This window comes from Lolium perenne, chromosome 3, assembly GCF_019359855.2.
Source record: "Lolium perenne isolate Kyuss_39 chromosome 3, Kyuss_2.0, whole genome shotgun sequence".
NCBI classification, from domain to species: domain Eukaryota; kingdom Viridiplantae; phylum Streptophyta; class Magnoliopsida; order Poales; family Poaceae; genus Lolium; species Lolium perenne.
Window position 1 is genome coordinate 236,533,333 of NC_067246.2, and position 16,185 is coordinate 236,549,517.

General features: G+C 55.1%; 1 protein-coding gene across 1 annotated transcript; it reads left to right on the forward strand.

Moving 5' to 3' along the window:
* Window positions 1-9,167: 9,167 nt before the first annotated feature.
* On the forward strand, window positions 9,168-10,298 carry LOC127343948 (dof zinc finger protein 5-like). The gene has a single exon (XM_051370168.2). It carries the CDS (start codon window positions 9,370-9,372, stop codon window positions 10,009-10,011), a length of 642 nt encoding a protein of 213 aa, XP_051226128.1. The 5' UTR covers window positions 9,168-9,369; the 3' UTR covers window positions 10,012-10,298.
* The last annotated feature ends 5,887 nt before the right edge of the window (window positions 10,299-16,185 follow it).

Sequence of the window (16,185 nt, forward strand, 5' to 3'; positions counted from 1 at the left end):
GAGCACACCCATACGCAAACGGACGCGCGGTCAAAATATGTCCACTGGGCGACGCAAACGGATGCTGCCGACCACTTTTGGACGTCCGAAATGCGTCGGGTCGGTGGAGATGCCCTCATTCATCTATTTAGCATTGGTATCCAATGACGATGGGATTGCACTGTGGCGGGTAGTAGAAGATCCAGCGTTTACTGACAAGAGTCGGCATGTGTTCAGCAGTCAAGTCAAACGCTTCAGCACTGTAGTTTATCGAGTGAGTAGTAGGATGCGTGTGTGGGCTGCCAGCTGCGGCGAATCTATGCTCGGCTCACTTTCCAAGGTAAAGGCAAGATACGTATAGCCTTTTTGAAACTGCGATGAGTTGAGACTTCCGAACCAGCGAAGTCTCTTCCCCACCTCCCGAACAAGCCTTTCTCTAAAGCACTTTTTTGGATGTGCCTCTTTCCCTGCACTGTTTTCTGCAGATTTTTTGTTGGTAAAGGCGACGGCTACCTTTTTGCATGATGGCTCCAGCCTCAAATCAATCCTGGGAAAGTCTTTGTTAAAAGTGAGCAAGCATCTGTACTCATCAGCGGTTCATTTCCGGGGGTAAAATGTACAGCCCTCTCCCTCCTCTGGCGACACGGGGAAACCCTAGCGCCGCCGGCCTTTGGGCCCTCCCTCCTCCTTCCCTGCATCGCCGCCGCCGGAGGGGGCGCCGGCGAAGCCACGCGCGCCTCAAGGAAGGTGGCGGCGGGGCGGTTCCCCTCTGTCTCCTCGCGTTCCCGGCGCGTGGGCGCCGCTTGTCGGCGGCGAAGCTACGGGCGGAGGGCGGCGGCTCGCCGGCGTCAAGGTTGCCGCGGCGTGGCGTCGGGAGTCCGAGACGGGGTGCAGGCGGTGGTCGGCGGCGCGGCGGCGGCGCCATGGGCGGGCCCCGATCTGGGCCTGCTAGGGCCGTGCGGGCCGCGGCCGCTATGGGCGCGGTGGCGTCGCGATGCTAGCCATGGCCCTCGGCCGGGAGGTCTGCGCAGCGGCGGCTTCGGGTTGGCTACAAGGATGCTGCGTGAGGGCGGCGTGGTTGTGTGCTGGGGCCGTGCGGCGCGGTGGTGGAGTGTCGTCGCCGGCGTGTGCAGGCCAGGGCGGGTGTGGCTAGTCCATGGGAGGAGGAGCAGGGTGAGGGGCGCGTCGGGACGGCGGCACCGGTTTCCCCGACGGTGAGGCGGCTGCGATGGCGGCATGGCGGCCGGATCTAGGAGTTCTTGTCTGCGGGCTTCGGCGTTCGTCCTCGAGCCCCGTGTTGGTGTTGGTCGGCGTCCCCTCTATGTGGCGTTCCGGCGGCGCCCACGGTGTTCTTCGGCGGTGCTCCGTTGGCTACAGGCGCGTTGCTCCGGGGTTCGCGATCCGGCAGTTTGCAGGTGGTGGTATGTGCCGGTCCTTTTTTAGGCGGGCGTGAGTTTCTTGGGACTCTTCGTTGGGCGAAAGCTTCGTCTTGGCGGCTGGCCAGGACTGACGACGGTGACGCCCGTGGGCGCCGCATCCTTCTTGAAGGCGTCGTCGAAGCGGGTCTCTCTTGATCTCCGCCCTGGCTCTCCGGGGGAAACCCTAGATCCCTCACGGGATCGGGCGTGGGCGACGCTCTTGTGTCGCTTTGCCTCTTGGGGCCTCGCTTTGGATGTCCACTGGGGTTTGTGGTGTGTTTTGGCGGTTCGGCGGAGGCGAGTTCGTCTTCGGCCAGGTGGGACGCGGCCTCGGGGTCGGTGTGGTAGTTGGAGCGGTGGCTTCGGTCTTTTTCGCCTCCGCCTGTTGCGTTGAGGTGTGGTGTCGACCTGGTTGGTCGTCGACCCGTGTGGAGCGCAGCCCCGGGGCTGGCGTGTGGTGTCGTGTTGTAATGGTTTTCGGCCAGTTTCTCCTCATAAACGGGCCAACTCTTTTCTCCTATATCAATGAAAGGCAAAGCTTTTGCCTCATTTCAAAAAAAAAAAAAAAATAGTACAGTATAGTGTCAAAACTTTTCTGTTGGGTTTAAAGGGACATCTGTTCTTGCCTTGAAAGGAAAGCCAAAATATAATTCCTCAGTCGTCAAAATTTGAATCTATCTAGACATTAAATAGCATCTAGATATATTTAAATTTTAATAAACCTTAAATAACCTTTAAGGGGCGGAGGGAGTACTTGTGATTTCGTGGATATCCATGAACATTAGTTAAATTGTAGAGGAGGAGCAAGACCCTGTGTACGTAACAACGTATTTTCAATGAGGTTAATTAGCACTGCGGAAGTTTTTTCGTTCCACTGAAGTTTCGGGAAAAGCTTAAATATCTTCATTTGAAATCCAAATGTGAACACTTTGCAAATAAGATTCAGTAGTTCTACATAGACGTGGAGTATACACGTCAATACTAAGATGCTCAAACAATACATGGCAAAGGATTTCTGTACAAATTTTAGAAGGTAGGAATCCTTAAAGACTCTTTTGTTTCATAGGATACAAAAAGAGTAACAAGGGAAATAATAAATGAATGAGATGTCATGTCTAATTAAATTTTGTAGAAAGAGTTCACTTTTATTATGGTGAAGGAACTTTTCATAAGGTCTAACCTAATGCTATTTTCTATGAAATTTACGCTACAATATTTCTACGGGAGTATTTCCTAATGGAAATGACCCTATAATGTTGAAATCAGAGATGGATTTGTTTTCTTCTTAGTTTCTTTATGCACAGAATGTGCTGTAATACACGCATGTTGTATCAACATTCTAGCTTTTTTTTTTTGAAGGCATCAACATTCTAGCTTTGGTAGAACTTCTATGAGTTGTAGCATGTTCATCTGGTTATAGTGCGTGCATGTATGCCAAACAACGTAAGAGCATCTCCAGTCGCGTCCCCCAAAGCGTCTCCCAAAGGGATTTGGGGCTCGCCGGACCAAAAATGCGTTCCAGCCGCGTCCCCCAAAGCCCATTTTTGTCCGGCGCGGCCCGATACGGTGTCCGGCGCCCCGAGCCCGTCCCCGTCCCACAGGGGACGCACCGGGGACGCCGGACACACCGAAAAGCGAGGCGAACCGACGCGGGCCCGACCCGTCAGCGGCACAGGGAAAATTCGTCTCACACTCCCGCCAAATCCCGCCGCTCCCGCCAAATCGCGCCTATACCGCCGCACATTTCAGGCCTCCCAAAACATATCCCGCCGCCGATTCATTTCTCCTATCCCGCCGATTTCTTTCTCCCTCCCGCCGTCCACCCGCCGCCGCTACCCTCTCCACATGGCGCCGCCGACAGCCCCCAAAAAGATGGCGAAGAAAGCGGCCAAGAAGCCGCCGGGCAATGGGACGAAAGGGGCGAAAGCGCCGTTCGCGAGGCCGCGGAAGGCGCCGGCTGCGAAGAAGAAGCCTGAAGGATGGACCGACGATCAATGGCAGCAAGATTGCCTGCGCCGGAAGCTATCGACGGCGGAGCGGAAAGGACGGAGGGCGGCGGAGCTGGAGAAGAAGGCTCAGGCGGCGCGCCAGCACCAGCACGTAATGGCCGGGTGTATCGCCGCCACCAACGCGAGCCCATGGAGTACGTCCGTGCCGGTGTACGTTCCGGGAGTGATCTCTCCGTCGCAAGCCGCCTTCTACAACGACGGCCCCTCCGCCACTCCCGGGTGCGTGACGCCTAACTTCTCGCCGCACTACCAGGATGCGCTGCCTCACGGCGGCTTCAACCCCAACAACCTCTACTCCCCGGCGTACGAGCAGCGCGAGCCAGGACCCGGTCCGGACGGCGACCCTTTCACCGGCCGCAGGGGTCCGCTCGAATACGATGGCGCCGGTGCTGAGGAGGACGACGAGGTTGAGGAGGAGGACGACGAGGAAGAGGACGGGGTGGAGGACAACGAGGAGGACGACGATGAGGACGAAGAGGGTGGCGAGGAAGAGGACGACGAGGGTGCCGGTGACGATGATCTCGTGGAGGTAGACGCGGACGGCGTGAGGACGTGAAGAAGAAGAAGAAAAAGAAGAAGGCGTCGGGCACACGAGGCCCGAAGTGGACGCCTCTGGAAGATCTTTGTCTGTGCGAGTCGTGGGCGACGGTGAGCCATGACTCCATCATCGGCGCCAACCAAAAAAGCGGGAAGTATTGGGCGAGGATCAAGACCGAGTTCGATGAGCGCAAGCTGATCAACATCGACTACCAGAAAGTGCCAATGAAGAGGAGCCAGAAGGCAATGTCGACGCGATGGGCCATCATCCAGGCGTCGGTGAACTCCTTCCATGGGTACCATTAGGACTTAGAGACCAGAGGCGACAGCGGCGCCGACGTCGCCCAACTGGTACGACTCTTTCTTCCATAATCCGTAGCACCTACATTGTGTTCGATGAAATGACTCTGCTTCCTTTAGTTAGTTTGATAGGGCCATGGATTTGTACTCGAAGAACTCGGAAGGTCACAAGTCTTTCGTGCTCATGCATTGCTATGGCAAGCTCAAAATGAATGAGAAATGGCGGTTGACGCGCTTGTCGCTGTCCAAGGGGAAGGACGCCATTGATCTGGACGCGCCGCTGGTAACTTCGACAGGGCGTCCTACTGGCAACAAGGCTGCCAAGGCCGCCTTGGCCGACACTGCGTCGTCTGAGAAGACGCAGGCGTCGATCACGAAATGCCTCGCCGACGTCTCCTCGACCTTTATCTCCCGCGACAAGAAGGCCGACCAAAGGTGGGCCGAGCTGCTCAAGAGGCAAGAGGAGAAGCTGGAGCTCAAGAAACGCAGGGACGACATGTCCCTGCTGAGAACGTCAACAAAGGGAATGTCTCCCCGGACGCGAGCGGCGCACAACTTCTTCAAAGGCCAGATCCTCGACGACATCGAAGCCAAAATGGCGGCGTCGGACGCGGCGGCCCTGGCAGCGGCATCGGCGGCAGCGGCAGCGCAGCAAGAGCAGGCTGACGCGTCTTCTACTGCTACACCTGCGTCGGCCTCTGCGTCGGCGACGGAGCAGACGCACCATGCACAGCAACAGGCAGATCGCGACGAGGTCATCGTGCTCGACGGTCCTGCATCGACTCAGGATACGACGCCATCGCCCTACCCCTTCTTCTAATTTGCATGCACCACCGGTCTGTAATATGATCGCGCGCCCAGTACTTTGATCGCCGCTACTCTGATCGCGACGAATCGGCGGGAACGATCTCTTTTTGAATGCATCTATTTGAATTTCTGATTGAGGGCGGCGTTTGGGGGACGCGGCTGGGGAGCGACGTCCCCCAAACGCGGCACGAACAAAACACGTCCCCCAAACGCTCGATCCGGCGCAAAGCGTCCCCCAAAGCAATTTGGGGCGCGCCGGACCAAAAAATGGTTCCAGCCGCGTCCCCCAAAGCCGAATTTTGTCCGGCGCGCCCCGATATGGTGTCCGGCGCTCCGAGCCCGTCCCCGTGAAAAGCGAAGCGGGAAGTGGCGGGGCCGACCCGTCAGCGGCACAATAAATTTTAACCTAACCGTCGCCTACCTCGCGACGGAAGTTATTGGCGCGCAGCGACGGTGCTGTTCCCGCAGCGACGGTGAAGTTCCCGCAGCGACGGTGCAGTTCCCGCAGAGGCGCAGCGACGCGTCTCATCGCGCCTAGCTCTGCGTGCCGGTGTTAATGAGCGCCACCGCTCCCCCGCCTCCCTCCGGCCTATAAAAAGGGCCACCTCTCATCGCCCCTCCCACATACAAATCCTAGCGCCTCTCTCCCCAACCCTAGACGCCACCATCTCAACAAGAGTCGACGCCATGTCTGGTAGAGGCGGATGCTGAGCTCGCGGCCGTGGTCGTGGTCGTGGCCGCGGCAGAGCTGCACGCTCGCCGTCGCCTGCCACGCCGTCGTCTTCATCGTCGGAGATGGACGTGGAGCCGTGCGTGCTGTTCGAGTTCGTCCTCGTCCTCAAGGGCGACCCACGCGGCATCCAGAGGCTACCGGACTCCTTCGCCGAGTACGTCGCCGGCGACGACCGACCGCGCACGATGCATCTGTGGGAGGCTTCGTGCGACTACTACCGGTGGATCGTCCACGCGATCTACGACGCGCGCGGCAAGATGTACCTCAACATCGGCTGGGAGAAGTTCGCGTGCCACCATAGCCTCGAAGCCGGCTTCATCCTCCTGTTCTCCTACTTCGGCGACAGGGACATGAGCGTCAAGGTCTTCGACGAGACGCGCTGCCGCCGGGACTACCACGGCGACAGCACCTACGAGGAGGACGACTGATGAAGAGTGTTGTTTCTTCGCAGTGAATACGTGCACGGATGTCTCTGTCTGTTCTTCTTCCTCGGTAGAACCAACAAGGGCACCATCTCCCGCTGAATTTTCCAGTTTGGGTGACTGGGTGCCCTCGAGTGTTCTTTCTTGGCAGCGAACACACGAAACCTTCGATGCACGACCTAGTTAGGTTTTTTTGCAATATTTTATATTTGTGTCCACTATGGTTCAAACTATGTATTAGTTTGTGGAAAATCATGTTCCAAACTATGTCTTCGTGTAAACCACGTTCCCAATTATGTATTAGTTTGTGGAAATTGAAATAAAACTCCCAAAAAAAAGTATTTTTAATGTTTGGGGGCGGCGTTTGGGGGACGGGACTTGGGAGCAACGTCCCCCAAACGCGGCACGAATGAAACACGTCCCCCAAACGCTCAATCCGGCGCGGTTTGAGGAACGCGACTGGAGATGCTCTAAAACTTCATACTAGTTGCCCTTTTGGGTTTTTTGCTTAGTTGGAAGATAGAGAATGAACAAAGAGAAAATTATCTTTGGTAAGGTAAAGGATGATCTCTTATAAAATAAGAGAAGATTATTTTGTCCATTGTACTGTATCATATTCCACATGTTTATATAATTATATTTACTTTGTGTTCTAGGATTAGTTAAAGTCACCAAATATTTTGGAAAAAGATCGACATCTACGATATAAATTTTATGATATTAGAGTTGTCACAAAGTATATTTTCACGTCATATGCTTTTGTTATTATGGATTTTAATATTGTTCCTATATTTTTAGTCAGATTTTACAAAATTTAACAATGACTAATCTCAAGTAAACAAAAACAGAGAATGAAGCAACGAAAATTTAGCTAATTACCATTAATTGCTAGGGATGGCGACCAGAGATAATATTTTGGGGTACCTAGTATTCCCTAGATAATGTTGATAGCTACGATAGAGGCGAGAGTAAAGTTAATAAATTGTCTAAAAAATATTACACTTCCAGCTTCCATGCGGTGAGTTAGATGTATTTTTTGTGTACTATAGCAACAGAGCATGAAGCAACGATTTAGAAGCCCGATTGATTTTGCCAGATTTGCAATACACAGGGATGGGAAAACCCATAGGATTAGAGTGGCATGCCTTGTTAAACCGTACATGATTAGAAAGATAAAGGGATTCCGATCACGTATGTGTTCGGATGGCAAGAAAAGGCAAAGGAGTTGTAACGTTGGAAAAGTAAAGGAATTTGAATCAAGTATCCGTTTGAAGCGCAAGGAAAGCAAAGAAATTCTAACGTTAGGTTGGAGCGGATAGAAATATTCTTCAAAATAAAGGGCAAAGTATTTCTTTATGGACCAAAATCTTGCACAAATCCTTTAAATCTCATTTGAAGCAAGGAGCTCTAAATGGTTTATTTTTCCTTTTTGTAACGAAAAGGATCAGCCAGGGGGGAGCAGAGAGAAAGCGCAGAAATACACGCGGTTTAGAAGCGACCATGGCGGCCGCGCGCGCGCTCGGAGCGCGAGCCTCCATCCCTTCGTTTGCCCGCAACAAAACTGCAGGTCCAGCATGGCCATGCGTGCCCTGCCCTCCCATATCCAGCTACAACTACAACAGGGGAAGATTTGTATAACCGGGAGATTCTCCTCGAATCGCAAACTCCACATGCGAATCAAATTCAGCTCGAAACATATTTTCCTACTCTTGTACATCCCGCCGTGCGCGTAAGTGCATCTCTAACGGGGCGACGCATTTTGGACCTAAAAGTGGTCGCGAGTGTTCGTTTGCGTCGTCCGCAGACATATTTTGTCCGCACGTCCGTTTATGTCTGGGTGTGCTCCCACCGGGACAACCCATTTTTAGATTTGCAACATATTTAAAAATATAAAAAGTAATACATTTAAATGCATAAAAACTATACAATGTAGATCTAAAAGCCTAGATTACTTGCTTCCGGACGGGCCGGCCCCGTCGTTGTGTCGCTCCATCGCCTGCTTCTCCGCCACCTCCCGTGCGGCTGCTATGGCTCGGTGCGCTGTCGCGTCCTCTTGCAAGCACTGCTCCAGCCACGCGTTCGCGGCGTCGTCCTTGAGCGTCTCAAAAGACTCGACGATAGGCCTCTGCTCCGCCGCCCTCTCCTCCGGCGTAGGCGCATCAGGGTCATCGGAAGACCAAGATATCTCGGAGTCGGAGTCCTCTGCGGCTGCGGCGGCCGCCAGCCTACGCTGTTCCAGCTTGGCGTCGGCCGCCGCATGGGCCGCCCGCTCCTCCTCTGCTTCCTTCTCCGCTTCAGCCAGGGCCGCGGCGTCCCTGCCGGGTGGAGAAGGTCGGTGCTGTCTTCGGAGTCGAACTCTCGTCGGAGCTCGAGGCCGGGGGAGGTGGAGTGGGAGGTGAAGGTGGAGGTGGAGGCGCGGCAGCCTGGCCGCGTCCGGCGCTGCTCATGGTGGATCTACTGGAGGCTGAGCGGAAGCGGCGCTACGGCAGCGGCGGCTAGGGTTTAGTGGATAGGAGATGAGATGCTCGCGCCCCTGTTTATATAGGTCGGAGGCAGGGCGACGGCCGCGCCACGCGTGTCATCGCCATTACTACGTGCGCAGAGGTAGGCGACGGCCGCGCGCCACACGAGGCATCGCCATTTACGCGGTCGCAGACTGCCGAAGCGACACCTCGACACCAGTACTGGCGGAGAAGACGCATCGACGCTGGGTCACTGCCAGGCGGGCTTGACAAAACATCCGCCAGACGCGAGCGGACACTTTCCGCGTCCGCAGAGACGCATCCGAGGCGCATATTTGGGCCAGGTTTGCGTCTCCGCGGACGACCCGGTCACTTTGCGTCGCCCCGCTGGAGGTGGTGCCAGACGGATTTCCGATCACGATGGACGAAAACGGTCGCTCAACATCCATTTACGTCGCGCCGCTGGAGATGCCAACACATTTGCTCTTTTTCTCCGGCGGTCCACCCAAACCCATATGTGCGCCGGCTGTGCTTTACTCCATGGTGTGACGAGTGACCTATCTTTCTTTCCATCCGGCTATCTGCTGTGCATTTAAGTAGCAACGACCCCTTCTTCCCCATCGCCTGCCTGCCTTTCACTCACCAGTCACCACCTCTTTCTTCCTCCGTGCCGCACCCCACTCTCTCATCGCATCGCATCGCATGCTCTCCCACGTCGACATGGCGCCGGCCGGCGGCTTCAAGCTCTTCGGCAAGGTCATCACGCAGTGCGCCGACGCTACGCAGCCCGCGCCCGGGCTCCTCTCGCAGAACGACGCCGAGCCCACGCGCCGGCCGCACAGCGAGCCGCTGGACCGGACGACGGCGATCAAGCGGGAGGAGGCTGCGGCAGAAGCGGACGAGAAGCAGCAGCATCAGGAGTCCGCGGAGGCCCCGCGGCGGACGCAGCTGCAGGAGTCGGCGGAGGCGCGCGCGGCCGCGGCGCCGCTGCCGTGCCCGCGCTGCCGGAGCCGGGAGACCAAGTTCTGCTACTTCAACAACTACAACGTCAACCAGCCGCGCCACTTCTGCAAGGCCTGCCACCGCTACTGGACCGCCGGCGGCGCGCTGCGCAACGTGCCCGTCGGCGCGGGGCGACGCAAGAACCGCCCGCTCGGGCCCATCGCCACCGTCGCCGCCACCGGACACCACCACCACCAACACCTCCTGCACCACCACCGCTCGGCCGCCGGCGGCTTCGTCCTCGGTTTCCCTGGTGGCAGCCCGTCTTCCTCGCCCACCTCCCCGTCGCCGATGTTCGCTGCCGACCGGTGGCAGGTCGGCCCTGTCGACCGTCGCTTCTGATCCGGTCCGCCCGGCCATTGACTCGCCTCCCGCGCGCCGAACCGGCCGGAAGACGAGGTTGCCTGGTTTGACTCGTGAGGCTTACGCAACACTGGGAAAAGCAGGAGGAGAAGAATTCGAATTCTTTTTCTTCTCGTCTGCTCTTTTGCTAGCTTCGCACTCCTTATTAATTCCTACCACTTCCTCCCTAGTTTGTTTTTTAGCTTCCTTTCCGCTACTTCCATTGTTTGTAAGTGTGATGTAAAATGGAACTGATCAGCGTAGCAAGTTGCGAGCTCTATGGAGAATACTTGCGTCGTCTCGTCTCACTGCGTGCGTATGTATGTCCATGCGGGACGCTGCTTCCATCATGGCTCCGATGACTGAATGTGATGCGCGATCCCATGCTTGTCCGCATTCAGATCTTGGAACCCAGTGCTCATCATCACCTTTCTTACTCAGTTGGTGAAAGTGATTGGTGGTCTTGTGTTGCTCGCAATTATATTATTTGTTCTTACCGTACCTCCCAAAGATTACTACTCTCTCCAGTCCATCGAGGCGTCGAGCTGTACTAAGAGCATCTCCACTCGTCTCCCCACAGAGCCCCCACGGCCACTTTTTTTCATCCGGACGGCCCTTGGTTCCTCGTTTTGATCCGGATTTGAGCCTATTTTCGTTCGGACTCCCCATGCCATCCCCGGCCCCCCGGGGAGCGCTCGGGGACTCCGGATGAAGCTAAACCAACCGCCCACGCCCACGTGTCTCCTCTTTCGTCCGGATTCCCCGAGCCGTCCTCTTTTTCCCCGAGAAACGCCGCTTGGGGAGCACACGACTGGAAATATACTGCCCCCCACGCCAAATCTTCCTCCAATCCGGACAAAAATTTCGCCGGATTTGGGCGTGGGAAGCGCCAACGAGTGGGGATGCTCTAAGTTCCCATATAGATGACTCAACTTTATTTAGATACGGATATATATAGGACATGCTGTTTCTGCTCCCGGGAGCACATGCTCCTGTTTTTTAAAAATAAATTTCAACATATTATATAATGTCAAAAAATTCTGATAAAAAATGTTACGGATACATCTTGATGTTCTATGTGTTTGCAAAGTCGTTTCACGAAAAATCGATACTTTTTATGTCATGTGTAAAAAAGTTAAAATTTGGTGCTAAATATAAGCTCTTCACAAGACGTTTTGCTTGTCATTTTTACACAGGACACAAAACCTATCGGTTTCGCGCGAAACTTGGCATACACATATGGATTGTTGACATATACACGTGAAATTTGTGTTCGTATTTTTTGTGATATTTTAAAATGTTTTTCTCTGTAGCAGGAGCATATGCACCTGAGATCAAAATTGCATATTTAATATTTACATACTAAAATGTGTCGATCTAGATATATCTATACCTACGCAAAGCTAGGTCTACCTCCTTAACCGTTTGATGGTTGTTTAAAGATTTGTATTTTTTTTAAACGGGGCAAAAGCTTTGCCTTTTATTGATATAGGAGAAAAAAGTTGGCCCGTTTATGAGGAAAACTGGCCGAAAAACCGTACAACACGACACCACACGCCAGCCCCGAGGCTGCGCTCCACACGGGTCGACGACCAGCCAGGTCGACACCACACCTCAACGCAACAGGCGGAGGCGAAAGACCGGAGCCACATCTCCAATTACCACGCCGTCCCCGAGGCCGCGCCCCGCCTGGCCGAAGACGAACCCGCCTCCGCCGAAACCACCAAAACACTCCACAAGTCCCTTTGTCCGGTGGACATCCAAAGCGAGGCCCCAAGAGGCAAAGCGACGCAAGAGCGCCGCCCACGCCCGATCCCGCGAGGGATCTAGGGTTTCCCCCGGAGAGCCCGAGCGGAGAACAAGAAACACCCGCTTCGACGATGCCTTCAAGAAGTATGCGGCGCCCACAGGCGACACCGTCGTCGGTCCTGGCCAGCCGCCAAGACAGAGCTTTCGCCCAGCGAAGAGTTCCAAGACCTCGCGCCCGCCAACAAGGACCGGCATAAACCACCACCTGCAACCGCTGAGCAACCTCCTAGCCAACCGACGCGCAGAGGGCAGCACAGCCCGAAGCCAACGGACTACCGCCGAAGATCACCGTGGGCGCCGCCGGAATGCCACATAGAGGGGACGCCGATCAACACCGACACGGGGCTCGAGGACGAACGCCGAACACCGCAGACATGAACTCCTCGCACCACCCGAAGCCGCCACCGCACTGCCAACCCTGCCCAAAGCCATGGACAGCACCGGGCCACCCTAGCGCCAAGACGGAGACGCCGCCAACGCCAACAACGGCCCGCATGGCCCGACAGGCCCAGATCGAGGCCCGCCCATCGCCGCAGCCTCCCGAAGCAGCACCGCCGCCATGGCCTCCGGCAGGCTCCTCTGCCGTGGCCCCCTCCGCCGTGGCCACCCTCAGGCACCTTCGCCATGGCCTCCTTCGCCGCGGCCTCCCGCTGCAGCCCGTCGCCGTGACCATCCGAAGAAGCATCGCCGCCGCGACCACCCGAAGCAGCTCCGCCACCGCTGGCCCGAGCGCGCGCCGCAGCCGCCGCGCCGCTGCTCCACCGCCGGCACCGCCACGCCTACGCCGCTGCCCGCCACGACCATCACACGCCAGCGCCGGCGCGCCTCCACCGCGCCACGCCTCAAAGCCGCCCGCCCCGAACAAAGCAAGCATGGCCCAGATCCGGACCAGCGGCGCGCCACCGTCCCGCCACGAGCCCCCAGACGCGCCGTCACGCAGCACCCCTCCGCCGCGACCCAACAGCCTCGCGAGCAGCCTCCCGCGCCGCCGCACACCACCACTGCTCCGTCGCCGTCGCGCTCGGTCGGTAGAAACTCCACTCGCAACGAGGAGAGGAACCGCCCCGCCGCCACCTTCCCCGGGGAGCGCAAGGCTTTGCATGCCCCCCCTCCGGCGGCGGCAAAGCAAGGAAGGCGGAGGGCGGGGGTTAGAAGAGGTGGCGGCTAGGGTTTCCCCCGGAGTCGCCCAAGGAGGGCGACGCGGGGGTCGGGCCTAATGTTTCACACTTCAGTATCTGGAAGTATGATGGGAGTGAGCAAATCACTTTAAAGATTTGTATTGATGTGTTCCACAGATCTTATCTATTTCTCATCCCCTCTAACCGCACATCCTTCCACCTCGTTCCCAACCGAACCAGAACACAAAGATGGGAGAGGAGTTGGGGGGAGAGCCACCGAGCCAGAGCCGATGACGATGCGGTAAAGACGGTGATGCCGAGGAAGAAACTTAGGGTTAGGGGTGCATGTTGGGTTTACCGACACCGGAGAAAAAGGGATGGGGCTTAGACGATGGCCAGGGTGTCGATGGACCGGCGGAAGAGGAGCTTCGGCAGAACGGGGGCGACGAGACGTCGGGCAACACTTCGGCCACGGGCGGGAAGGTTGGCGGTTGGGCCGGTGGTTATAGCATGCGGGAGAAGCAGAAGATGATGATGTCGGTTGGCTAGAATTGACCTAGTTGCCAGTCTACTTAGGACATGTACAATGGTGTTATCTTAGGAGTGCCACGGGGGATGGACGCTGATGTAGAGGAAAGATAATGTAAAAAAAGGGTTTGCCTTCTCCTAATTAAGAGATGATTTTATATCACAATTTCTCTCGGCACAAATTTACGATATCTGGTTACTTAAGATAAGACTAAAAAATAATCCAGTGTACAATATATTTTGTTGTTATATCTAAATTATGTGGTGACGTTAAGATAAGACAACCTTATAACCATTGCAGATGACCTTAGAGTGACCCGAGTCATTATATAGAATGGAGGAAGTACCATTACATTTTACTTGTGGTACCTTTACATTTTCGCCGCACGCACGGATAATCGCCATATTGTGCTGCCTGGTATTTACGGGAAGAGGGTACGCCGCATAGGTTTAAAGGAAGGAAAGAGGCGGATAAGAGCCTGTTGTTCACGTGCTACTACAATGTGTGGCAGTATAATTTCTCGATCCAAGTACGGTACTTGCCAAGCTTATTCAATCGGCATGCCCTCGATCGGCCCGGCGCGCCGTAGCAGCATGAATCTCCCGCGGGACGACAGACAAAAGTGGGACTTCCGACATTTACATTTCTGTAAGGTGGCCGAGAGCACTTTTCACCGCTATCCTTTTGGGAAGTTTCGTCATGGATCAATCACAAAGAGAAAGAGGTGGAGGTGGACAGGCACCTGACTGGGGACTTATTACTAGTGGCCATGAATGCGGTGGGGAAAAAGATAATGGAAGCTTTTGCTAAAAGGACCGGGAGATAATTATTCCAACCGTCGGCTTGTCAGGGTCAAGGAGGGAGAGAGGGGCTGCCTTTGAACACCCAGCTAGCGAGCTTTAATTGCTCGCAAAGTTACTTTTGTAGGTCGTCATGGTTGGGAGTTGAGCTGGGACTGCGGCGCCGGGGCCTTTTCGTTGCTGCTGCTGCAGCAGCTAGGTAGGCGTCCCCCACAGAGACAGACCTGCTGACGTAGGCCGTAGTATTATTATGGATACTAGCTGCTAACCTAATTAAGCTGATCGAGGGACCTCTGGCCTTTCAGCTTCGTTCATAGGAGCGGCTAATCATCAATGGATTTCGAGCGGAACATCACTCATGGTGTCCCCCTCCTCCTCCGGCCGATACTAATCGCGACGGGCCTTCACTATAGCAACATCTAGAACGGTGACATGTGGAGCGAGCTCGCCCTACATGCGACGCCACAACCGCCCAACACTAATCACCAACGAATGCGAGGGACGGTGAGAACACCGGCGAGATGCGAGGCCGAGATTGCTTCACGTACCAAAACCTAACGTAAATTCTGTTACATAGTTACTAGTATGGTGTTTTGGTTGTGCACGCCATTGCATCGCCCACGCGCGAAAGGTTACAACTTTTGTTACTCATCAATCGAGGGGAAAGAGACGCCAAGCTATCTAAAGCAAAGAGAGGAGAAACGCAACAAGGAACCAGGCAAGTGTCACTGCCAGTCAGTCCAGCACAAGCTCGTTTAAGAAAGAAAAAAGGGCAGCAGGAAGGAGCGCTATTTCTGCAAACTACACGTGCTCTGTTGCGCGCGGTGCTAATAAAAGGTGTGGAGGCAGGCAGCCACAAAAAGCGCAGCACCAGTTGCCCAGTCCGCCAGAATGAAGTGCATGCACTTTTCTTTCCCGCGCGCGGTAATAATAAGGAATAAAGATACTGCACAAAAGTTGGCGGTAAACTTCACCCACCCATTTCTTTAACGATGGGATTATATTAATATATATATAATCCTTAAGATATTAATTACTTTTGGTCTTTGCACCAACGGTATAGCCTAATGGTAATACGAATGCACACATCTAAAAAAGAAGAAGAAGAAGCTAAAAATTAAAATTTTCACTATAGTGTTCCAGTCTTACGGCGACATCATAAACACCACCATAAGACGGAAGGCTCGAGCAGAGCCCGACTTTAAATTAATAAAGCCCCAACGGCAGAGTACAAAGCCAACACCACCAAAGTCTTACAACACACCGATAACAACCGGGCAAGAAACCGCCCCCAAACTGAAGCACAAACACACGCACACAAGGCCGGAGGGTGCCCCGACACCACCGAAGCCTAACGCCGGAGATACAGAGCCACCAGAGAGGGGTCGCTAGTCACCGTCGCGGTCTCTGATGGTCGAGTGGAGAGTGCGGATCTGGGTGACCGCCCACTCCACAGCCTCGCGGTCCTTCTTCCTAGCCACTAGCTTCCACACCTGCAAGTACATAGACATTTTGTATAGGGCATCAGCAGGTTGGCGGGGGAAAACCCCGTCAATCGAGAATTTGTTCCTAAGGTTCCATAGCGTCCAAAGCAAAGCAGCGCACGCCATCCCATTGGATTGTCCCCGTTGAGCGTGGAGGATCCTAAAGATATCCGCGAAACACGAAGGGTTCCAAGAGCGGCCGAGCAGTTCCCGAACTACACTCCACATGAACCGAGCAAGGGGACAGTCGAAGAAGATGTGATTGTTATCTTCAACCTCCCCACATAAGGCACAAAGACCCAAGGACGCCCCCTACCCCGTCGGATATTCTCATTAGAAGGAAGGCGTTTCCTAGCAAGTTGCCAAAGGAAGATCCGGACCTTTAATGGGATCGAGAGCTTCCAGAGGTCACTAAACACCACCATAACAACACC

What these genes read in the sequence shown, in the direction of transcription:
- LOC127343948 (XM_051370168.2), top strand. Translation starts at nt 9,370, where the DNA reads ATGCTCTCCCACGTCGACATGGCGCCGGCCGGCGGCTTCAAGCTCTTC.